Source organism: Onychostoma macrolepis, chromosome 14 (assembly GCF_012432095.1).
Source record: "Onychostoma macrolepis isolate SWU-2019 chromosome 14, ASM1243209v1, whole genome shotgun sequence".
Classification (NCBI taxonomy): Eukaryota; Metazoa; Chordata; class Actinopteri; order Cypriniformes; family Cyprinidae; genus Onychostoma; species Onychostoma macrolepis.
Genome location: NC_081168.1, coordinates 30,779,832 through 30,805,403, shown reverse-complemented (window position 1 = coordinate 30,805,403; position 25,572 = coordinate 30,779,832). Strand labels below are relative to the sequence as shown.

At 38.1% G+C, this 25,572-nt stretch overlaps 1 protein-coding gene across 1 annotated transcript; it reads right to left on the bottom strand.

Moving 5' to 3' along the window:
* Positions 1-1,884: 1,884 nt before the first annotated feature.
* Positions 1,885-20,906, bottom strand: frmpd3 (FERM and PDZ domain containing 3). Its single transcript, XM_058797663.1, has 12 exons — positions 20,861-20,906; positions 17,260-17,364; positions 13,975-14,082; positions 11,087-11,218; positions 9,771-9,890; positions 9,538-9,674; positions 8,964-9,090; positions 8,362-8,451; positions 8,004-8,183; positions 7,765-7,900; positions 6,271-7,113; positions 1,885-5,904 (listed from the first exon to the last, which is right to left on the bottom strand). Exons 3-12 carry the CDS (start codon positions 14,077-14,079, stop codon positions 3,128-3,130), a joined length of 4,647 nt encoding a protein of 1,548 aa, XP_058653646.1. The 5' UTR covers positions 14,080-14,082; positions 17,260-17,364; positions 20,861-20,906; the 3' UTR covers positions 1,885-3,127.
* Positions 20,907-25,572: the final 4,666 nt, after the last annotated feature.

Sequence of the window (25,572 nt, the reverse complement as noted above, 5' to 3'; positions counted from 1 at the left end):
TTTGGGGGAATCTACGCCAGTCACACAAATGCCACTGAGATGAAAGGGAAAGCAAACACATACCCTTCAGACATATAACTTAATTTATTATTTTTATTAACTCATTAGTGTTAGACCCTTTTTCTTGAATTTAATAAATTGAATGAGTTAGATAATGCTTTATATCCTAACCTTAACTGATGTATTTTTTTTTTTTGTAAAAAAAAAATTACTCAGCTTTTTAGTATGTTGTTTGCAGACACAAAAATACAATAATTACGTATTGATAGCATCTAAAACATAAATCATTTAGATACAGAAGTACAAATGTTTATGAATCCTTAATATAACTGATCATCAATTGAATAAAATCAACTATTAACTAACTATATATAATATTTAGGTCTATAGAGAGAGCTTGAGAATTTGTAAAAATGTTTGTAATATGTAATAACATCGTTTTAGATGCTCTCAGCACATTCATATTGTACATTTCAGCATCTATCCAAACATACAAAAAAGTACCTTTTTGTACCTGTAAATGTTACATACGAATATCTGCATATAAACAATGAGAGACCAGTAAAGCAATTGTTAATGGTTTGTGAAAACATTCAAAATAAGTCATATTAAAGAAATTTTCATGTATAAAATGAAGAGATACACATTTATACTTAACATCGAGGGACACTTACTATTACTAGATAAAGTTTAATAATAAAGGTAGGTCTAAAGCACTTCATTAATGGCAATCCAGTATTTTTTATGACCTAAAGTGCAAACTGTTTATAACCATTAACAACTACTGGTTTAATGCTGTACATCAGTCATGTATGGTTAACAGGTGCTTAACAAAGGATGAAAAACACGATCTAACTCTTTACATATGAGCTAATTAAACATTAATAATTGGTTAATTACAGTGTTAATAAATGAAGGACTCGCTATTTGTATTTAGCCTATTAATGCATTAACAATGTAGCATGTACAGTTATAATCAATGAATTAAATATAATAGATTGCAAGTGATTTAAAAATGCTTTGTTACTGTGTAAGTGTTACCGGGAAGGGTGTAAGTCAATATATGAATAATATATATATTTTCAGAGCACTCGTTATGAATTCGATCAGTTGATCTCATAGCCAAAACTAAGCTGAAAATGTTACTTTTAATATTCTTTATTGCTTTAAAACATGACCTTACACACAAAAAGACCACAGTGAAGCAAAAACACTGACAAGAACTCAAAGAACTAAATATGAACACATACAACAAAAATGAAGCACAGTGACAAATCTCATTTTGGCAACGCAACTAGTCTTTGACAGAAAGTATGTCTGGGAAAAAAGTATAAACATGAGGATATTGTTTGTATTTTATAAAAATAAACATGTTCCATGCTATATTATACTCTAAAATATAGTTACTATTTGTTTCTGGCACATACTACTATAAATCATAAGATACATGTGATTTCTCTTTAAAATAAAAAGTTATTTTGATAAATATTTGCAATGTTCTTTTCAGAATGACTTTAAGCTTCACAAATATCTCATGTTCTTTACAATATTTTTGTTGAGTTTAGAATAATTATACTTTTATACTGAAATATTGTAAAACACTAGATTGTATCTGTACTCTTATTAATCTTTTAATGATATAAGTTAATCCAATCCCAGCATTAAACAGTCTATTAGTTGCTGGCTTGACAGAGCCCACTTCATTCGGTTCTATTTTAAAGTAGGCATAACATGCAAGACACCCAAAACAGTCAGGTGTTAATTGTTTAAATGTCACAGTAGTAGAGCCTTATATGGATTATAAGACCATAATTTAACCATTCATATCCTAGATTGGAAGAGGAGACAGAAAAGTTTTCAGACATAAGACAGCAGTTGGTTTTATTAAAATACATATAAAACTATTCTGTGTGTGTGGATGGGGACGGGGTTATGTTCTCAAGAGTGCACAATGGATGACATCACATGAAAATCCAAAAAATAAAGTTTTCTACATATAAGACATTTCAAAATATGGGATAGAAGAAAAACAAAGCAATATTCAAAAAATATTGTGAACCATTGGTTATCTGTGTACTTAGGCTATACTTGGAAAGAAAATGGTTGTGTGTCATCTACACAAGCATTAGCTTCGTGATTGCACTAAATTATGCAGATATCATGAGCTCAGCCCACTCCTCCAGTACAAAAAATGATGACACTGTTTGCCACTACATGTACGATGTATGGATCTGGATGAGTTTGTGGGGGTGAAAGTGAGAGAGGATTTTTTTTGTGCATTAGCAAACAGGAGCGCCTTTTTTCATCTTGGTCTCAGCTCAACCATTGTATCCTTTCAATTAATATTCCGGTGAATTTAAATCTGCTACATTGTCTGCCCTGGGCAGGTGTTTCCTTCCACTATCTTGTTAGTGGGCTCTTGTGTTCATAAATATTCATTAAAAAAGTGTCAGTTCAGACGCTTAGATACAAATCCAGACATTGTGAATGCGATATTGTGAAAAGGGAGTATTTCATGTCACAACAAACGAAATTGAAAAACAAGCACATTACCAAATAACCAGTTCTCTCTCTACCTAATTTACAAAATCTGTTATCATTTAATTTTCTGTGATACATATATAGATTTGCCACCCTCAGGGCATGTTTTAGATTATGTAGCTATAATGTCTCTACAGTAATTGCAATAATGATAATATAGTTTTTCCATAATATGCTTTATAAACCATTGTTAGGACACAAAATAACCCCACCAGCCCTTCCCTAGACAGTCACTTTATTATTTAAATATAGGAACAACTAAATATACAAAAACTAAGTCCATTTCACAGTACCCTTTCTCTAAGAACACGAGTGAACAGCCCTGTTGGTCATCTATAATGCACAGGATCAGATGTATTTTTTTCCCACTTCTGTGCACAATGTAAAAGATCCTTTGTGTGTACAAGTTAGCACAACCTTCATAAACATATAACAGTAGATAGTTATGCGGCTATGGAATTTAGCAGTAGGTGAACAGAAAGGCAAGTAAAAATGTAAACCGATGAAGGATCCGAAGAGATTCCTGCCAAAGTGTTGGGCAGTTGTCTGTCCGGCCTGCCCCACAATCTCATTAGTGAATGAGTCATTACTTGCTGGGCAAGGTTTTGATTGGGCGATTAAGAGAGCCCATGTTGGTGGATGTGTGGAGTTGAGGACTTGCACTCTTATTGGGGAGGCTACTAGAGTGTCCCATTGCCTCTTCAGCAGCACGAAGAAGAAGGGTGTAGTTGACGGCTACCTCCTCGACCTTACGTAAAAGCTGCAGTTTTTGGGTTTCAGAACGTACACCCCTGACCAGCCGAATGAATGTTTGAGTAAGGTTGCACAGCACCTGGAAGCTAGCTGTGACAGCACTTAGCATTCGAGAGGGACTTTTCTCAACACTTGCCACGCGTCTACATGATGCCCTGAACTCTTTAAAACGGACTGCAAGTTCTTGCTTGTACTCTGCCAGTTTTGCAGGAGGGATACGAGGCTCACCCTCGATTTGGGGACTGTTGGCACACTGCCTTAAAATTGAGAGCAGCTCATTGGCATCAAGTTGTGCGTTTAGGAATCCGTCAGGGAGCGAGAATGTTTTGCCCTGCAAGGACTGTACCCTTGCCAGGCTAGTTTCCAGATTCCCACAGGCCCGTAGATCAATCCTCTGTGTTTGTGGCTCCTCTTCTTCTTCCTCCTCCTCCCCACTGCAATCCTCTGCATCGAGCACCTGAAGTGTTTTGCTGACTACTGGCATTGCCCTTGAGTCTAGGTGCATCCCGGGCAAAACCTGCAGGGGGATGGAATAAGACAGTTCATCTTTTTCACTGCTCTCATCAGCAGCTTCACATTTGCGATAACAAAAGCAGAAGGAGCAGCATTTTTCTCTGTCCTCAGGATCCTCACTTGGCAACCCCAGAACCTCAGCAGTACCCTCTCGACTTTCCTGAAGAAGCTCCTCTCCCTGAATAAAAAATATCCCCTTCTTCTTTGCATCCCCATCTTTAGTATGTACAGGCTCTACTGGAGTTGGAAGTCTAAGTCCAGTGGCCCTAACTCTTTCCATTTCTTTCTCAAGGCTCTTTGCTTTTGTCGTTTTAACCTCAGCATACAGGGGGGTGCTGTCATTATTGTCAATCTCCCCTATGCTATATCTCCTTTGTAGCTTTTTGTACTGTGGCGCGGCCATGCATTCTGAACGGGTAGCGCATGTAGGCAAACATGACGTGGGTGTATCTCTGGGTTCCCTTGACTCTAGGCTTGTGGAGCGGATTCGAGTGGTTTTGATTTCCAAAGTCTGAGGTTTCCGTAATTCTCCTTGAGCATGTGGAGACTTTGGAATAGCTGGGGGAGTTTTGCAGACTGTCCTCTCTCGCCCTCTCTGGTCCGCTGCAGAACCAACAGCTGTATCCGGGAGACGCATTCCGCGGCACATTCTCTTACAATCACAGCTGCGTCGCTGTTCTCGTGAGATCCCAGGAACTTTCTGTACGGGACTCGTGCGCAGCTGGCAGGCACATGGGGTAAATGAGGGAACAGGAGAGGATCCCTGTGGTATGAACTCTCCTTGGGATGTTTTAGGTTTTAGAAGCTCCTCCAGGAACTCTAGCTCATACTGCCTGACCTTCTGAAGTTGAGCACGACGCTCATCCGTCTCTCTGCGCAAACGTGCTGGGAAAGTGGCTGAAATTAAGTTCCTAAAACTCAGGAAGGGAGTACTGCGCTGGGATTTGACTTTGTTATTTGCCTGTTTCTTATACTCGGCTCCTGGGATAGTTGCACCCTTTTCCGCACAACTTAGGACAAGTGTTGGGTCTACCAGAACAGGCAAACTTTTAGCAGGTTTCTGTGGTTCCACAGGGTCTTTACTCTGGGAGTTCTCTGCCTTTGCCTCTGGCATCTCCTTCCGTTCTACTTTAACAGGCATAGCTGGTGAGTACTTGGTAGGGGGCAGGGTACTAGGCTTAGCCAAGCTTGCATCAGGTGTCTTTGCTGCATTCTCTTTGTTGTTAGCTAACTGAAGTCCTTTGGCACGGAGACGCTCGTCATCTGTGGGAGATGATGAGTGAAACACCACCAGTTTTTGGGCCTGTGGATCTTTCAGACGCACCTGTGGGCCAGGCTCTGGTCGTACCGGACAGGTGCAGAACAAGTCAGCAGCTGGCAGAAGGCCCTTTGAACTTGAAGGCTTAGTGGTCTCACTTGAGGCATTGTCGGCATCTTGGCACATATTTGTCGGACAAATCTTAGCAGATGCAGTTCTATCCACTGGTAAAAGAACAGGTAAGGCTATACTGGTAGTTTCTAGGGTGACTGTACCAGATTCTTTTTCCTGGACACCTTCTGAGGTAACGGAGCTTGTTTTTTCTTCATTAGCTTGAGGCAACTGATCCATGTTGACTTTGGGAGCACCCTCTTGATCAGATGCTTTAAGCTCCTCAGATGTCTGCAGTTCAGACTTTTCCAAGGACTCTTTGACAGGGCCTCTTTCTGTTTTTTCTATATCCTTCTCACCTTTTGTTTCATGGCTCTTCCCTTGCTCCACAGAGTTGTCAGAGGGACTAACTCCTTGATTGGGGCATACTTTCAAGGGCACGGTCTTACTTAAGATCACAGACTTTGGTGGACACCCGCCACGGATCTGACTCATTGAAAAAGCCCCTCCACCAATTGCTTGTGTGGTACAGCCAGGGATTGTCAAGGGGAAGTCTCGCCGACTGAAAAGTCGCTCTTTGTTGATGTGGTGGGCAAGTAGATAGGCCTGGTTCTGATGCTGCTTCATGGCAGACACCATCTCAGACACATCAGTTAGCTCTGAAGAATTTGTCTCATGTCCAGAGTCTAGGGACGATTCAGGGGTTATGGCAGCAAGCACAATCAACCCTGTAAGGGAACAGAAAAAAAAAACAACCATGCTCATAAGAAATCTCATAAGGTCACTTCAGGTAAACAAAATTATATGGAGAAAATGCATGTTCTAATTAAGAATTAAAAGTCAACAATTTTATTATAAAAGGGTGTTAAGATCATGTTTTTTTTTTTTATTTTGTTGGTAATGAGTATGTAACACTGCACTGATATTTGTTTTGAGACCTTATAACTTAATATGTTAGCCTTCTGTAATTTGAAGATGTACAAACAACTAGTTTTTAATGACTATTTCTGATTTTACAGTTTGCTTGACTTTTAAAAGTCTTATTTACTCATAGACATGTAAAGAACCAGCACTTTTAATAGTACATAGTCCACCTGCTGTCTGTTGTGTCTGCTGGTGATGGTGTGGGTAATCCTCTGATGCAGCTAGTGCTTCCAGCGCCTGGAGGGTGGACACTAATGCATCGTCTAACTCCTGAGCGTGGTCTTGAACCGTCCTAGTGGTCACATTATCAATCAGTGTTACAGGAACTTCCTCTCGACCCTCTGCCACAGCAGCAGAGGCTTTGATTCCTTTCCGACCCTTTTTAGGGTCGTCTTCATCAGAGCTGTTGTCACGAAACCCAGGGGGCGGTGCTGCTATGGCGGGAGGGGGAGGCTGCAGCTTTCCTCCTCCATCATCCATCTCCTCATCTTCCTCATTCCCAGGTAGCGGTAAGGCAATGAGATCAACAACCCCTACTTCACGGGAAGCACATGCATTTGTGCACTGCTGCAAAATGAGCCTTCCTGCCTCCCCAGTGTCTGAGATCAAACCTTCAGCTTGGAGTTTTGCCTTGCAGGAGTCACAGAAAAACCTCTGTGAAGGCTCCATTGTTTTCGCTCTGTTTCTGAAGCTTGATTTGTCATCGGTGGGACCGTCTTGTTCAGCCACTGACTCGGTGCTCTTTAGAGTGGGGTCAGACTTTGTGCGTGAACGATTCTGTACCTGTGAGATAAGGTTCTCATTAATGTCAAGCTCCTGTTCAGCTTGTATCTGAAGCTCTTGCAGCTGTTGTTGCTCTTTTAAATGGATGTGACACAGGCCAAGGTGCTGAGATATGGGTGATGCTGATGTCTTCTGTGTTGCCTCTCTGGACGACCCCTCTCTGTCTTCTCGCCGACTCCCACTTGGCACAGTGGCTCCGGAGCGGAATTGGGCATGAGAGCTTCTGGAATCTAAATGACAGAACTGTCTGAGTGGTTGAACGAGTAGAAAACATGATGGATGGGAATGAGTCCAGATGACAAAGGTGAGTCTGCTGAATAGAGTTCTCAGAGATGGAAAAGAGCCTTGTGGGATGTGATGGCATGCTGTGATCTTTCTCTTTGGCAGACCACAGGAGATGCGAACATCCAATACATGGTTTAGTAACGCGATGCAACATACACTTAACTTCCAGAAATATGCATTTATCTTGATCAGCATTTCAGTTAAGCTTGCATAAACTGACTCAAGATGAGGATGGAGGGATCAAGCTGGAATTATGAATGATTGCCATGATAAGTCCTTATAATATATATCATCAAAGATCCTTTTGAAAGCAACCTGATCAATTCATTTCGTGACTGATTCAAATATTTATTTTTTGTTTATAATTAAATTTATTTTGTTTTATATTTTAGATGTCACCATGGACATTTTATCTCCATTATTACATCTATTTTATTTTGAAATGTCCCAAATTTCATATGCAACGCAACACATTTTAGTTCAGCTAGTCAGTGGAAGATGAAAAGCAAAGCAAATGCACTGTCAGAAAATTACATGCAATGACTTTGTTGTATTTCAATGAAATTGCAACAATAACAATACGGTTTCTAACATACCTGCCTTGATCATATAAGGCTGACCAGGTATCCTGCAGTAGATTGTCCTTTTAGGGTCCACAAATAGCTTGTAATAGCCAGATATCAAACAGGCAAAGTTTGATGCATCTGGCCACTCCATTAATAAGACCAAGGGCTACAATAATTAGTATGAAAACAGATATTAGTATAGTATTACATCTGAGGATGTTGTATAATGCAATACTGTTTCAGATTTAGTTTCAGAGCTTTTTCCACACCTTTGCATCCAGAATAACAACCTCAACCCGGGCTACTCCATGATGCTCTCTGAAGAGCTGGACCTTGGCCACGCGGCTGAACTCTGCTAAGACCGTTGTTAGGTTGTTCTTCAAGTCAATCACATGACTGATACCATGTCTCGGCCCAACCAACAACGTAGTGGCTGACTGCTTCTCATCCTTTTTAGTAGAAAAATAAAATAATGAGAAATTCAGTAACAGAAGGACAAGTAATTTATTTATTTTTTTAGGTTTGAAAGGTAGCGTGGTAATATTTAGAACATTTTTGTAAAACCATGAAATCAATGCAAAATTGTTCTTGATTATTGTTTAAGAAGTGATCTCAGATGTGTGTTACCAAGCCAACTGTGTGAAACAAGAAGCCTCCGAATGGTGGAAGGTCATTTAAGACACGCATGTACTGTAGTTTTCCTTGAAGAGGAGAAACCTGCATAGAAACACAGATAAAGAGAAAATAAGATGTGCAAGTGCATAGAGGATAATATTCTGGCCAGCAGAGGGCAATGTTTTGCTGCTATAAGGTCTGATGTGTAATGTATGATTGGTATGAAGAAATTAAATGCACACTGTTTTGCATATCTCTATTCCACCATTACACATATAAACTATGCTCTTAGGGCATAAAATTAATACACAAATACAAAAACATGCATTAGACTGAAGAGATAAAAGGTTTCTTGATTCACATTAGACGACAAAGACCTCCATTTAAGATATACTGTAAAAGAAAAAAAAAAAAAAAAGAAAGAGAAAAGAACTGGTAATCCATTAATTCTACAGACATTTCAGTTAACTGTAAACAACAGAATGCAGTGTAAAATCCAAAATACAGGTACAACAACTGTAAAAAATAAATACGGAAAATTCTTTCAAATACAGTACATGGTGCCCTATTTTTTAATGATATTTGCTCCAAATATTCTTAGTAACAACATATACCTTGTTACCAGCTGGTGGAGGATGCTGATATGTCTTCAACAGCTGTGAGAGAGTCTTGCAGACGTTTTTCTCCTTGATAGTTGGCAACAGAGTCAAAGGAAGGAAAGGTTCCAAGCCCCATTCTTTCCTTAAGATAATGATGCGGGTTTAGTCTTCAAAACATGCAACCAGCTACAAGACCTTACAGTGCTCTCTGATGGTTTCACGGTTGTCATCTGCCACCGATGTAAAACTATATGCTGCTTATGGTGCTCATCCAAAATCTAATGCATGCTTCTTTGGTTACTCTAGGTTACTCTAAATGCCTGTTCACATAAACACAATGTTTAGCACGAAAATATCATCATTGTTCAAAATGTTGCTAAAAAACACAAGGACAACACTTGGCAACTTTGCATTTTTGACACGCACGTTAAATTCCATTTCAATTAAGTGCACTGAATTTTCAAACATCCATCTTTCCTCTTATCCTTAATTCATAGCATAATATTTCAATCAAGGTAGGGATCCAGGTCTTATATAAATACATGAAATTTCCTATTTTCAGGCAATCATGACTGTTTTAAAGACTTACTCAACATGCTTCAGAGAAATCTTCTGATTGGGTCTCGCAATCGACACAGTGATGTAGATGTGGAGGGCTGCCAACCTAAGCGTGATGTCAGACTTCCAGTCCATCCCAAACCGCTCTTTAATGACGTCATTACGGCTCTGGGGGAATTTAGAACGAATAACATATTAAGAGGCTATATATTAATATCAGACCAATCATGTTTCTTATTATGTGAATATTCCTGAGTAATCCACCTGTATGTAGAGGTACTCAAATGCAGCGGGGTCTCTCCTCAATAAGTCAGCAGGGTCTTTTGGGAAGAAGCAAATACGGAAAAGACACTTCATTCCCTGGAAGTAGGTCCTGTGAACTACCTGAAAATACAGAATAAAATACACCTTTGAAATAAAACAGTAACAAATACACCAGTACTAAATTGTCACATTGCATTCCTTACGGTAGAAAGGTGATGTGATATAGCAGCCATAACAAATCAATTTCATTATCCTGTAACTCAGGTTCTTATTAAAGGTTCTATTACTGTATATTCATATACAATGGCGTCTATGAGTCTAAGACCACACTGAATAGAAAATCTATGATTCAAAATCCAGTTTAAACCACAGAGCATTTTAGGATTTGAAATAATGTAATATAATTGAAAATTTAATTTCTGCCACTAATCGAATAACTGAATTATTGACTGGGCATTTGAACTGCTTTGTCCAGATGGTCAGATGTTCTATTGGAGCACAAGATGTTTTTTGGAATATTTTTGAAATCATGCTGATAACATTAGACATAAATACAATTAAATCTAATTCAAATGCTAATACTACTACAGTTAAATGCTTATATAAATTGGTGGCCAAAATTGTTAGAACACTTGGCATATTTAAGAGGTTTCAATTGTTTTTGTTGAATTGGCCATTATAATACCCATAAAACAAACTATTGCTGGAACTACCTGTGACGGAAGGAATCTGTTGAACATTGAAAATAATGGACTGGCCTTCTCAAAGTCCGAACCTCAACCCCATCGAGCAAATTTTGGCCGAGTTGTAAAATAAACTGGACAGATCTATTGTACGTTCAAAGGAAAGCCTTTGGATTGAGTTGCAGAAGGCATGGGATAACATTAGTGTTGAAGTTCTCAGGATATATATTGACACTATGCCAGAGAGATGTGCTGCTGTAATTGCTGCAAAAGGTGGACATACCAAATATTAAAGTTAAAAGTGCTTAAAAACAGTACGACTCACTTCATCAAATATTTGTTGTGCTCAGAGCAACCATCTGCATGTTTCATGAACATTAAATCGTGTTTTGGAGGCAAAAAAAGGTCAATATTTTCAGATCTGTCAGGTGTTCTAACAATTTTGGCCACCACTACTTCTACTTCGTTTTTTTTTGTTTTTTTTAAACTTCATTAGGATTGTTTGTTGCAACACACAATAGAAAGCTGGTGTAAAGCACCTTGTACTTGATATTTAAGGCTGCTTTTAAAGCTCTTAAACATTAGAGTGAAGGTAATGCATCAGTCAGTGGTTTTTGGGTGGCATTTACTCACATGAGACAGTGGCTGGTTTTCCTGGAGCAGATGCAGCCTCTGATTCTGGGCCAGTCCACCGGATTCCAGCACTAAAGCAAAATGCTCGATGTAGCGCAGAGAGAGGCGATCCTGCAGCGACGATATCACATCCTGGGGCGAATGGGAAAAGGAGAACAAGGTCTAGTATTCTGTAGTGACTCTTCTGATTACTGTATTACTGTATCTCAGATATTGCAGTGCAAAGTAAATGTAGTGGAAAGCAACAGAATCAGCAGTGTGTGAACTACAGGAGGACAGACTTGACATTTCCATCAGTGACAGAGCACTGAAATCAACACTCTCAGTCACTGGATCCTGCTCTGGAGACAAATGAGGCTTTTTACTGACTAGTGGCTTTGCTTCTGAAATGGACGCCAAATATTTAATGAGGTTTCCATGTGACCAAAGCAAATACTGTACTCAAACACTGTGCTGAAGCACCAATGTGTACTGGCTGCTGTGATGCATTATATACTTAGTGTTTGATGACAGTAACTCCAGCTATGGGAGATAGACGGATTACTGCACTGTGTTCTGTCACCAGGATTGAGATAATCTGTTTGGTGATACTGACCAAAGGCTGAAGATATCAGCTCAGGAGGGATTGTGAGAAATGTCAACAATGCTGTAAAACCCCAAATGTAGGAGAAGAAAAAAGCTCACTAGGTGTTTTAATGGTCTGAAACCATCAAACCTCAACTCATCTACACGTTCAACAATTACATCGCCTTTGAAGGCTGAATAAAAACTGTATTGCATTTCTTTCAGTTGATTACAGCTCTTGGAATTCATGCTTTTTTTCTGACGTAACATAAGATCAGCTGTACAAAAGAAAGTGATTACCCTTTTTACCACTTTTGCTTTCAGAAAGAATGTTGGCTAATGACTTTTCCAAGTCACGTTACTCTATTTGGTAACACTTTAGAATGATGCTCTAACACTGGAACAAGATGACCTAATCAGTAAGTACGGGTGAATTCAGGGCAATTATTAGGTAATCAATAATTATTGAATGAGAGTAGGATAATTAAGAACTACTAACTATGAGCAATTATAAAGAACTGCCAGTTAATTAATTACAACATTAATGTGTCTGAGACATGGGCAATTGTCCTTTTTCCCCACTCTGAACATGGTTATCAAATGCATTACTAATTAGTTGTGTTACCTAGATCTACTAGTGCTCTGGACCATTATTTTGAAGTGAAAAAAGTAGTTTTTTTTTTTTTTTTTTATTAATTTGAAAATTATTCTCCAGATCACTAGTAGTTGCTGCACAGAGACTAGGTAATACTTGAGTAGTGAGGGCGTAGTAAGAATAATCCCTTGTTTAAAAATTTGTAGCGTATTGTCTACAAATAGTTCTGAAAAAATCTTTTACAAAACCATTTTTAATATTCTTTGAATTCTTTAGATGACATCACATCTTTTCAATAAAAAGTGGTGCGTGTGCACCAACAGGACCACATCTCTTCACCTTGACTGCTTTACAGGGGTCCCAGAAGGTTCTATTCTTGGTACAATCTTATTTAAACTTTATATTAATGACTTACCCCATGCATGTCCAAATGTCAATATTCAAATGTATACCGATGATGGAGCATTTGTTACTTATGCAAATGACATTCAAGAAGCATCCTTCAGTCTCACATCTGCATTCACCTATGTTCTGCATGGCTTACTTAGTCATGTTTATTATTCAATAACAATAAATAAATTAATAAGTAAAAACAAAAATGTGTATGATGTTTACAAAACTGAAAGGAGAGGAGCTCAACAAAACAAAACTGAACTCTAAAAAAAAAACAGTAAAATTTAATTTAAAAATGTCAAGCACATTTATTAATGCTGCTATGTACCTACACTCAATTAAACCCCTTTTAAATGAAATAGTTGAATAGGGCACTAACAGTGTCACTGATGCCCATCACTGGAAAAACTGTCAGTAACGCAACATTTATATATTGGAATAACATTGGAATTCAGATTCTTCCTAGACAACAAATGTCTATGATGGCTGTGTTCACACTATTTGGGACTGGCAGTAGCATTTGATTACAGGTGTGAAAATGTTTTCTTGAAATGTTATGTTAATTAAGCAGATTGAAGTCGCTGTTTATGAACGAAAAGCTGAAATCACAACCAGATTCTACCACAATTGACAGCTTGTTAAATAAATGAGTCCGAGGCATGAGTTCATCCATCAGTGTGACTCATCAACGCATTTAACGCAAACCAATGTATTTACATAACTGACATAACTGATTACTTTGTCATGTCATTTTACCCCTCCATGCATTAAGGCAGTGCTCTACATTTTACACTTTCAAGAGCCATCTTAGACGGTGACCCAGAAGTAAACCAGATCTGTGATCTCTTGTAATGCTTTGTCACAATTTTACGTTGTCATTTATGTATTGTGTTTTTGTATTTGTATTAATAAAAATGCATTATCATTGTCTTGTGTTACCTGTATAGGGACTACAGATGTAAATAGCAATGTTTCTATACTATGGCATGTTCATTTATATGCGTTGTCCCTATTAAACAAAAAACAAAAATGAGTGAATTCCCCCTATTGTGTTTCTAGTAACAGGAAAGAGTACACTTTATTTTAAGGCCTAATTCTCACTATTATCTATCAATCAAACAATTGTCCTGCTTGTTAACGGATAGTAAAGGTAACGGTAGTTTTTAAGTTTAGGTATGGGGTAGGTGTAAGGGATCTAAAATATGGGTATGCAGAATAAGGCTATGAATAAGAATATGTGCTAATAAAATATGCTATTAATATGCATGCTAGTTAATAGTGAGAATTGGTCCTTAAAATAAAGTGTTACTGGGAAGAGTTTTCCCATCACACTCACCCTAACAGTGGTGCGGCTGTCAAACGTAAAGGATTTGATCTGTCCATTTTCCAGAAACACCTTCAACACATTTGGTATCAGAAGCAGAGAGTCGTCTTTAAGCATGGTCTGAAAGAGACAGAGGCGAGAAAGCAGTCAGTGAAACTTGGATGAGATATTTAGAAAAGAAAAGACTCAATAGGTCAATACAGAGTCTCAAATAAGAAAATCTAATATCTAAGAGAAAAAGAAATAATGTAGAAAGACATGACAGGACTTTAACTATATTGAAAACCTGAAAGGAAAAACATTAAGTTTGAAACAGTGATTAAAGGGAAGATCTTGGTCTAACTTAATAAATGAGCAATAGTTTAAATGAATTGGAAATACTACCAAAACTCGACTTTTAAACATACAGAGTATAGAATTAAGCAGAAGTCATATCACATTCATTCTATATCCAACGTGAAACCATGTCCTATGAATGCAAATCAACTAGACACAAACACTGAATTAAATTGCAGAATATATTTGTAGCTAAGAGAGGAATTGTTCAAGGCATCTACTTCATTTCCAATAAGAAAAGTTAAAGGTGCACTAAGTATTTTTTCTTTTTTTTTTCTTTTCATGTTGAACTGGCTCATTCATTTTCCTGGTTCAAAGCCTATGGTGCCATCGCTGAAACCCTGTGGCTGGCCAAAAACAATCCCAAACCATCAATCCTCATTAAACTGCAACAGTCTGCTGTCTTTCAAATAGTGAGTCACCAGATTTATCTGTCACTCATTCTCCCTGAACTGGGCATTACTAGAAGTACACTGTACTATTTTGAGCCTAACCTAATGGCAGATCTTTCAAAGTATCCTAGAGAGGGTTACTAAATCACATCAAGTATCGGAGTGCCTCAAGGTTCAGTGCTTGGACCCTTCCTCTTTAGAGCATTAGGAAAATCAGACCCTACATGCATAGTTCTTGCGCAGGCTCTTATCTTCTCAAGACTGGACTACTGCAATGCTCTGTTAGCCAATGATAAAGAACACAGCAGTGGATTTGGTTTTCAACCAAAAAGGTCCATGTCACACTTGTTCTTTCTGTAGTGGAACAATTATTCAGACCACTCAGACAGATGAATAAATGTAAATATAAATCTTTCGGAACAACCAGTGACAATGATTTTGGATGCTATCCTGACACCTGTTGCCAAATTGCAGTAAAGGGCTAAAGCAAAGTTTTGGTATTGGATTTAAGAAATATCCTATTTAGATGGATAATTGTCATCCATGATTATGTTATTTTGTAATGGAAAGTAACTGACATAAGGTGAATGATATTTGCCAGTTTCTATTTCACTGATGTAACTATCATTTTCTTTAATATTTGTCAAAAATTTGTTTACTTGCAACTTCGAAAAAAGTGGGTAAAAATGACTTAGTGCACCTTAAAGTGGGTGAGAGACCTTGAAGGCACTTTTGTATCAAGAATGAAAGGTCATTATGTTTAGTCAGAATCATATTGATTTATACTAGGTTCCATATTATCAGCTGTTCATTGATCTTCCACTGAGTGTTTTCAATAAAATGATTTAATGTAATCAAATGTTGACACTTAATGAGGTCTGATACACCCATGAAAGTATTGTACATTTGGCAAGAGTTTTACCCAAAGTCCCTTTAGGCTTGCTTCTGGAGACATGTGCAAAGTGCTATTACACTTTATACACAAATACAGAATGGAAACAAATAAGCAAGCATCAATTTGGTGTGTCGGTTGGGATCATGTTATGACAGGCGGTGAAGTGAGCAGGTTGGCTAACTCTATTTCATACATTGAGCACAATCCCAATCAATTGCACGTTAGCTACGGCGTGAGATGATGTGATATGAATAATAAGTCCCACGTTGGCATTTGTCTTTAAGCCTAACCCCTTTAATAAAAACGTAGCAGCTTGTGTACTCTGTGCTGACAGCGAGTTTTAATGAAGAAAGCCCCGCTGGCCCCTGCTGATCACACAAGATGGATTGACATGATTAGAGGAGGAGGCTCAGGTGAGGGTGGTTTGATCTTTACCGATTTTGGCCCTCTAGGCCTGATCAGCAAGTTTCTTCTTCCAGGAGAGCTGCACACCCCTCCCATCGGTCCGCTTTATTAAATTGGTGCGACCAGCACCCAAGGGTGTAGTGTTGACTCTTCCTTGCTCACAAGGCAGATATCAAACTGTATGGGACATAATCCATGGACATTGACATTAACATGGGTGCTGTCGACCCATGTTCACCAAGAGGAGATGGCAGCTGTAGAGCTAATGAAAAGCTACGAATGAATGAATGTCTAGTAACAACATTTAAGGTCATGGGGAGGCTGTGGCCTTTCTCTAGATGCAATGCTACCTTATTCAATTACTGCTAAGTAGGCTGAAACGGTTCAAAGGAAGCTGACGCTAAGTTCCTCCACGTAACTCTCTAACTTAAACACCTTGATCAGAATCAGAGGGAATTATTCAAAGCTCTTGCTGTAAGAATTTCCTTTTTCAATAGTCAGTGAATTGCTTCAGAAAATCGTAGTTGCAATACTGCAGCACTTGTTCAAATCGGTCTATAGTAAATCCAAGTAAATCTCAGTAACTAAACAAACAAACAAACTAGGACTCATATTCTATTCAGAAAAAAAGAGCAACCGTCAATATCTGCCTGACTGACTTCTATGCAAATCTACCCTATGCATATGAAACAGAGAAACACTAGATCCCTTTCATTCCAACCAAACCAAGCGTAGTCAATTCCAAGCCCTGTGTTTTCATGTATGCACTTTAATAAAGTCTGAGTTCATGGATGGTGGAAGAAGACGAAACCGCAGAAGTGCACATATTTTGAATTAATCCGTTTAGCTTCTTGAAATGGTGGACCACATCTAGAAAGCACCATCGGAGAGGGATTTACGTGTTGCCCCTCCGGGTAATAAACCTGATGAAATGAGATGAGCAGGAGATGCAGAGTGAATCGCACTTCAATACTGAAACTCTGAAATGACAGCCATGTAACACTCTCAAAAAGAGACACTAACGATTGTCACATTGATTTTGTAAATATTAACAAATATTAGCACGAGCAGACTGTGAACTGTCATGTCACAAAATACCTTGAGTCCATTCGACAAACTCAAATCTTACAATCCATACAAGTCATAGCAGGAGCTATGGAGTCTTGGTGTCAGCCAGTGTTGTGCGGGTCTCATTGCAGCACATAAAGACAGCTGTGTTAGCACACATATGACTGGGGTGTGATGTGGGCAAGAGGCAGCAGCACATACTGAGTCTGGGTCGCTGATGGACACTTGCTCAGAAAAGCGCACTTTGGGGGGATTGGTTCGCAGACGAGCTTTCTTGGCTGCACTTATGAAGGCAGACTTAGGTGACTAAGGAAACAAAAAGACAAAGGGAGGGTAGGAAGAAAGAAAGAGAAATAGACAGGAAAACAGAGGTTAAGACTAGATTTATTTAGAGTGATAAAAAAACCTTTACAACCATTCATCTGGTCTTAAATAGCTATATTCTCTGCAAACAATGCTTAATATCTAATGCAGTTTTGCTTCTCAAGTAAAAGTATCTTTTTTATGGACATTTATACATTTTTACTTGACAACAAGAGAAATATATGGATTAAAGTAATTGTTTTTAGCAGTGTAGATTTGAAATCGGTGAATATATAATGGTAGTTCAGTTAGACTGCTGAAGCTCTGTTCACATGACTTACATCCCGCTTTCAAGGCAACAAAAAACATTTAGTGTTGCTTTTACCCCGACAAGTGTTAGAATAGCACCCAAAAATCTATTTTAATCATTGATTAATTTGCATTTTATATATATATATATATATATATATATATATATATATATCAATATGGTACATTTAATGGAAAGTTTAAAACAAGTTAGATAAAAAGAGTAATCTACATTACCTAAAATGAGTAACCTAGAGCAGTGTTTCCCAACCACTGTGCTGCGACAAAACAGACCTCTGTCATTCGGTCGTCAAAAACCTTGTTAATTCCATTTGAATATGATTTTAAGAAATTAAGTGCAAGTCTCTGATCATATATAAAGCCAAAATACCAACTCTGAAGACGGAATGTTTAATTATTGGGGGGGGAAAAACTTTCCCACTTTCTTTCTATATATATATATATTAGGGGTGTCAACGTTAACACATGCGATTAATCAAAAAAAATTAACGCGTTAATATTTTTTGTTACGCAAATTAATTGTTTGATAAGGTTTGACCCCAACTTCTTCCCATCATCGCAGCGCGGAAGGTTATCGTTCATTGTGTGATGAGGGTACAGCAAACCAGTGTTGCCAGGGTAACGGCACAAGTGGGCTATTTTGAAAATATAGTTGCGGGAAAAAATTACAGAGCCGTGGGTTGCGGTTTTTGTGCTACTTTTATAATGTACGCGCAAAGTGTATATAGACAAATAAAAATTAAAACAGATCCTTTTACTAATGTGTATTATACTTGGAATGTATCCCTGGCAACGGAGAACGGAGAGGCGGTTGTAACATCAAACAACGTGAGTTTCAGCAGAGCAGCAGAAATAAACATGACAACAGCCACTATAGATTATATAAGATAATAAACACACGATTACGATGAATGTGTACGTCTGAAATGCTAATTTGTGGAGCGATATAAAAGGCTATAAATAGCATATTTTAACAACAGTAAACGACCAAATTATATATATATATATATTATGATGTTTAGTGGTGTGCCGTGGGATTTTTTACATATCAAAACTGTGCCGTGGCAGAAAAAAGGTTGGGAAACACTGACCTAGAGTATGTTACTAACTACAAATTTCATCATGTAATCTATAATCAGTAATGAACTACAACCCGAATTCCGGAAATGTTGGGACGTTTTTATAAATTTGAATAAAATGAAAACTAAAAGACTTTCAAATCACATGAGCCTATATTTTATTCACAATAGAACATAGAGAACATAACAAATGTTTAAATGGAGAAATTTAACACTTTTATTCACTAAATAAGCTCATTTTAAATTTGATGCCTACTACAGGTCTCAAAAAAGTTGGCACGGGGGCAACAAAGGGCTGAAAAAGCAAGATATTTTGAAAAGATTCAGCTGGTAGAACATCTAGCAACTAATTAAGTTAATTGACATCAGGACTGTAACATGATTAGCTATAAAAGGGATGTCTTAGAGAGGCAGAGTCTCTCAGAAGTAAAGATGGGCAGAGGCTCTCCAATCTGTGAAAGAGTGCGTAAAAAGATTGTGGAATACTTTAAAAACAACATTCCTCAATGTCAATTATCTACAGTGCATAACATCATCAAAAGATTCAGAGAAACTGGAGAAATCTCTGTGCGTAAGGTACAAGGCCGAAGACCTTTGTTGGATGCCCGTGGTCTTCGGGCCCTCAGACGACACTGCGTCACTCATCGGCATGATTCTGTCATTGACATTACTAAATGGGCCCAGGAATACTTCCAGAAACCACTGTCGGTAAACACAATCCGACGTGCCATCATACAAAAAGGAAGCCATATGTGAACATGGTCCAGAAGCGCCGTCGTGTCCTGTGGGCCAAGGCTCATTAAAAATGGACTGTTTCAAAGTGGAAAAGTGTTCTATGGTCAGACGAGTCCAAATTTGACATTCTTGTTGTAAATCACAGACGCCGTGTCCTCCGGGCTAAAGAGGAGGGAGACCTTCCAGCGTGTTATCAGCGTTCAGGTCAAAAGCCAGCATCTCTGATGGCATGGGGGTGTATAAGTGCATACAGTATGGGCAGCTTGCATGTTTTGGAAGGCACTATGAATGCTGAAAGGTATATAAAGGTTTTAGAGCAACATATGCTCGCCTCCAGACGAAGTCTATTTCAGGGAAGGCCTTGTGTATTTCAGCAGGACAATGCAAAACCACATACTGCAGCTATTACAACAGCATGGCTTCGTAGTAGAAGAGTCTGGGTGCTGAATAGGTCTGCCTGCAGTCCAGATCTTTCACCTATAGAGAACATTTGGCACATCATTAAACGAAAAATACGTCAAAGACGGCCACGAACTCTTCAGCAGCTGGAAACCTATATCAGGCAATAATGGGACCAAATTCCAACACCAAAACTCCAGAAACTCATAACCCAGACGATGCCCAGATGTCTTCAAACTGTTTTGAAAAGAAGAGGAGATGCTACACCATGGTAAACATGTCCCCGTCCCAACTATTTGTAAAACTGGTTTAAACATTTGTTATGTTCTCTATGTTCTATTGTGAATAAAATATTGGCTCATGTGATTTGAAAGTCTTTTAGTTTTCATTTTATTCAAATTTAAAAAATGTCCCAACATTTCCGGAATTCGGGTTGTACAATTTGTAAGTTATCTACCCAGCACTGTTCTCTGAATATCATGATATGACTTAGAATGGAAGTACAGCTGGAATTGTATATACAGAGGATCAGTCTTTTTTCTGTCAACAGCTGGGCGATTGATTGTACACTGCAAGCTCAATAGCAACCAAGGTCAAAGTTGAAATTGTTTAAACTTTTGAGCGCTGTTACAGCTTGACCTGTTTGCAATGTGGCGGCAGGGTTAATGCTCCATTGAGCTCAGTGCACTGGGGAACATTGACATGAATCATTCCCATGACATTTTCACTACTGAGCTTTAGTCTCAATATACTAATTATGTAATTGTGTATGTATAGTAATTATGTAACACTGGCACAAAGCAAATGTGCTTTTGTACACAAAGCTGAACCTGAATGTCAAATTCCAGTAAAAATGTACAGACTCTATTGAAATTGGCATAGTGGGTTGACTGCATCACTGAAAGGGACCGATTTAATGTAATTTGGTTCGGAGAAGACATAATGTCCTTAACTACCTGTTGTGGTTGCAGCACAGTGAGAACAATCGAGTCCTTGCACCGCCTGCAGAAGAAAAAGACATTTTGGCAAGTGAGCTGCAGAATGTGAAAAGAGTGTCTTATCTGAAATTAATTCTCTTATCTGATGGAGACACATGGAATAGAAATACATAAAGCACAGTCATGCGTCCAGACAAGGCCCTTCCCTCTGGTGACAGTAAAGGGTGTTACCTTACAAGGTCTATGACTTTCTCCCGGGGCGCGTCGCTCACGAGTTCCTGGTTGATGGCTAGGATCTGATCTCCGGGGTAAAGCTTGCCGTTTGAGGGTCCGTCTGTAAAGGAGGAGTCTGTAAACTCGTCTTGCTCTGTATAGACTTGATTAGTTAAAGTCCCTGACATTGTCGTCTTCTTTTCTTGTCCCAAAATATATGCTGATATAGATCACTAAATCATTTTAGTCACACTTGTTTCCTAAGGCAGTTATAATAACCTATCCTACAGTGGATTTTCACACTTATCTTATCAAGGCATCAAATAGAAACTTAATCGTACACCTCAAGTACAGTATCTGAATTCCCATTTGATTAGACTCATCTCAGATCTGAAGAACTCAAAAACCTGGCACACCAGAGCCAGGGGACAACAGACACCTGTCCCATAGCTCCAGACAGAGACACACGTCTTACCCGCAGAGACAGAGCGTACAACGACAGGCCGTTCGCTGCCGGCAATGAACCCGAAGCCGTGGCTTGGATGGCGTTGGATGCAGACCTGTCGAGCTGAGCCAGGAGTCAGGCTACCACTGTCCATACCATCCTGACCGTCCTCTAACATCACAGAGCTACCAAATAAGACAACACAGTTCTTGAGTGTCAGCAAAATGAAACCACATTTCTAGGGTGACACAAATCATAAATACATATTCCAAGTAAACGTGATTTATTGTCCATGATTTGCATAACTATCGCAGCATTAGGTTTCCAATAGGGTTGTGCCGATATACAGTAGTATTGTGTATCGATATCTGTGGCTGATGCCTTTGATGATATTAAGATGATTATTCATTTATTATTATTATTATTATTATTATTATCAGGCTAGTATTATTATGTAATTAATATTAGGGCTTATTTGGTATCATCATATTTCTTTTTAGATGTTTTTACAGTGTTGTGCATTATAACCATTTATGAATGCAGTGCCCAATCAGAGGCGTTCAGATGAGTCATCGCTGAAACAGTTGGGTTTCGTTGTTCATTGCAATACATTCTGCTCTCTCGTGAATTCTCTCTACATAAACAACAAAGTGCAGATGTGTGTGTGATGTAAGAGATTTATTCATCATACAGTGTAGACAGCTTCACTGGTATAATGGGAGTGTTTTTTAAAGTTCACAAACGTGCGCTAGACTGAAGACTGAGTCAGTGATGATGTTCTTTGGTAATGTAAATGTTCTTTGCTCGTTTTCTGTAGTTGCTGTTTGAATAACTGAGGAAATGTAAGCATTATAATTAGTATCTTAAACTGTTTTTATTAAATTGTTATCATGTTAAATACAAATTAAATATACAGTATATTTCATGACATCCATATGCTACCATATGCTATATAATATGTAGTTAATAAATTACACTAATATTAGGCTGCTTTTAGCCTTACCCTTGAGTTGTTTCACTTTATGTTCACAGCTATGAAACTAGGTAAATAATTAAATTAATTATGATAATATTGTGTATTGGCGATCCTTCAGGTTGACGATAAGATGATTTGACTATGGTCCATATCGCCCAGCACTAGTTTCCAACATCTAATATAGACATTCATGCAGATCTCTGTATCTCATGTAACAGCAAGCCATTAATAAAAACATCAATGCTTTGTGCCATTGTTTGATTCTGTGTTGTATAGATGAGGTGATTTCCTTTGTATGTGTGCAAAGATAAGGTAATGCCTCTTTTATGCTTCCCACTGTTCTCATTTGATGTAAGAGGATTATTAATGACTGCACCTGTCATATTCCTCTGTGTGCCCATCCTGGACCCGGGCCATCCCCTGAAAGGACAGAACCGGACCTTGTGAACCGCTTCAGAGGGCTGGCTCTGTTTCCTACACATTCACCTGGGTGGACAAAGATGAGAGAAGATGAGCTGTAATTTATAAGAGGTCAAATCATGCATATTTAAATCGTTTCATTTTTTAAACACTTTTTTTTTTATGATTCACACTTTTTATTTTCCTTCAGTAGGCAAAATTAATTTTAAATTGGAGTGCACTGTTTTGTAAAATGGAGGTCAAACTCCCTACCACTAGATGACCAATACTACATACGTGTGTCACAATTAGGCTTAGATTGCTAGAACATATCTAATAAAAAAAACAAGATAAAATATAGTCCATTTGTATTTAAAAAAAATATTCATTCTTATATTGCATCTCACCACCAGGGGCCTCATGTATAAAACTCTCCGTAGATTTCATCCTAAAAGTGTACATACACACAAAAGCTAGATTTTGCGTACACACAAAAGTTTTCAGATTCATAAAAGCATGCGTATGCCAGAACATGTGCAAAAATCCCTTTATAAATCCCAGTCAGGGGAAGATTGTGCATACATGCATCTCCAACCCGACTCCTCCCAGAAATCACCATATATGGAGCTTACAACGCCTAGTTTTACTATGCATAACCTCATCTGCATATAATTTCCATGCATAATCCCATCCACCTGACACCGTGTTTAACACCGTCAAAGGTACAAGACGTTAAGGAAATATGAGATACGGACTAAATGCCATTTGTGCCACATTAATTTTTATTGCGAAAATCATCCAGAATGTTTTAGAATATATCAAAATATCCATAAAAACAAAACTGTTTAGTTCTCAGATAGCCTAAATAACCTATTTTTGAATATACTTGACCTCATTCTTTCCACTGAAATAGTATTTCAATTGTTTTAAACAATTCAAATCAAATAAAATATTTTTATAAATAGTTTTGCTGAAAAGGTGAACATCTTTTAGCTATTTTTAGTGGAAACAGCCATTCATTGCAGTGTAAATAATTGTCTGACTCATGCGTCACTGACAAAGTATTTTTAAAAAGGAAACAGGCAAATCTTAGTTTATTTATTTATTTTTTTTCCCCAAGTTTTTTATCCTTCAAATACAGTGGTATTTTTCATAATGTTGTGGAGATGCCATCATACGACATCAACACCTTTGTGCTGCTGCGGTTGTACAGTAGCTATTCAAACCGGACAATAGACCGTTCGACCACCGAATCCAGCAGTGTCCGCCATTGATCATTGTTCTCTCTAAAAAATTTCTCATAACATGCGATCTGCAGTTTAGTTTAAATATTATTATAGCACTCATCGCTGTCATTAAAACATTGCATGCCACAGGAAAAGTGATTAAGCGCATCAACTACAAATATGTCTAAATTAATATAATTTTGGTTTAACTTCTGTGTAATGACTTATTATATTAATGAGAGTGGAATATTTAATGTAAATGTGTATATCTAAATGAAAATTTAAAATCCTTGTTTACTTCATTACTCCAGGAAAAAGAGTGCGTACACACAGTCAAGAGCATCCGCACGGTGTGCACATATTTACGCCAAGTTTATTTTTTATAAATCCATATACGTGCTTGGAAAACAGAGTACGCACATTTCTATGCCCATTTTGTGCATACGCAACGTTTATACATGAAGCCCCAGGTTATCCTCAATACACCTAAAATATTAGTCTCACCTTTTCCTATAAAAGTCCATGTTAGTTAGTTAACTACAGTATAAGACATATATATATATATATATATATTTTTTTTTTTTTCATATTCTACCACTTTCCCTATTTCTATAATCCTTTCTCGATGGCGCCCCCACTGACCGCCAGTCTCTCATAATAATAATTTATCTTCCCACATATTTGGATCCATTCGCTAAGTGAAAAAGATGGTTCCCCTAAGACATAAATACTTGGGCAAAATGAAAAGCAGCATACTGATATAATCATGAACCATAGAACAAAATTCACAGAGCATGTATCAGATTTTCTTTCTCACATTGCTAACATTCAGCTGCTGGGAGTCCAATAAAAGTGATTTAATATTTACAAATTGAATAAGTCGTACTCCAAAATTTCTTGGAGTACAATTTTGACAAATTCTGGTCCAGTCTTCATCACTAGGTTTCTGATGTCAGAATGAGTGCTTGTTAGCCTGGGAATAATATTTTGAGTAAGAATATGCTCCCTGTCATAAGTTGACTCCATACTACATCTGTTCTACAGTGGATGCTATGGGAGCAACCTCCAGGAATGATAATTTTCTGAATCTCGATTAAAAACATGGCAATCCACTGGATGATGGCTCTAATGCTGTCCTCTGAGACACGTCATCATCAGCGCCTCAAAAGTACGTGCCGGCACCATCAATTTTCAGATTTCTCTTCTTTAAGAAGCGGTTTATCAAACCTGCTATCATGTTTCAGTAACCATCATGAAGTAGATATTGTACTTCCTCAGGGGGGAACACAATGTCGTTCGGGAAGTGTTTGCTGCCATCTTATTATTTTTATGAGTGAGGACTCGCATGAGAGGTGTGTTGAGTGTTTGGGTGTGCAGCATGATGGCACCTCCAACTGCATGCACTCTGATCATTTCAGGACGAAAGCTCTCGGCTTGCTTCTTTTCAATGGAAGGAGGTAAATTGCTATGG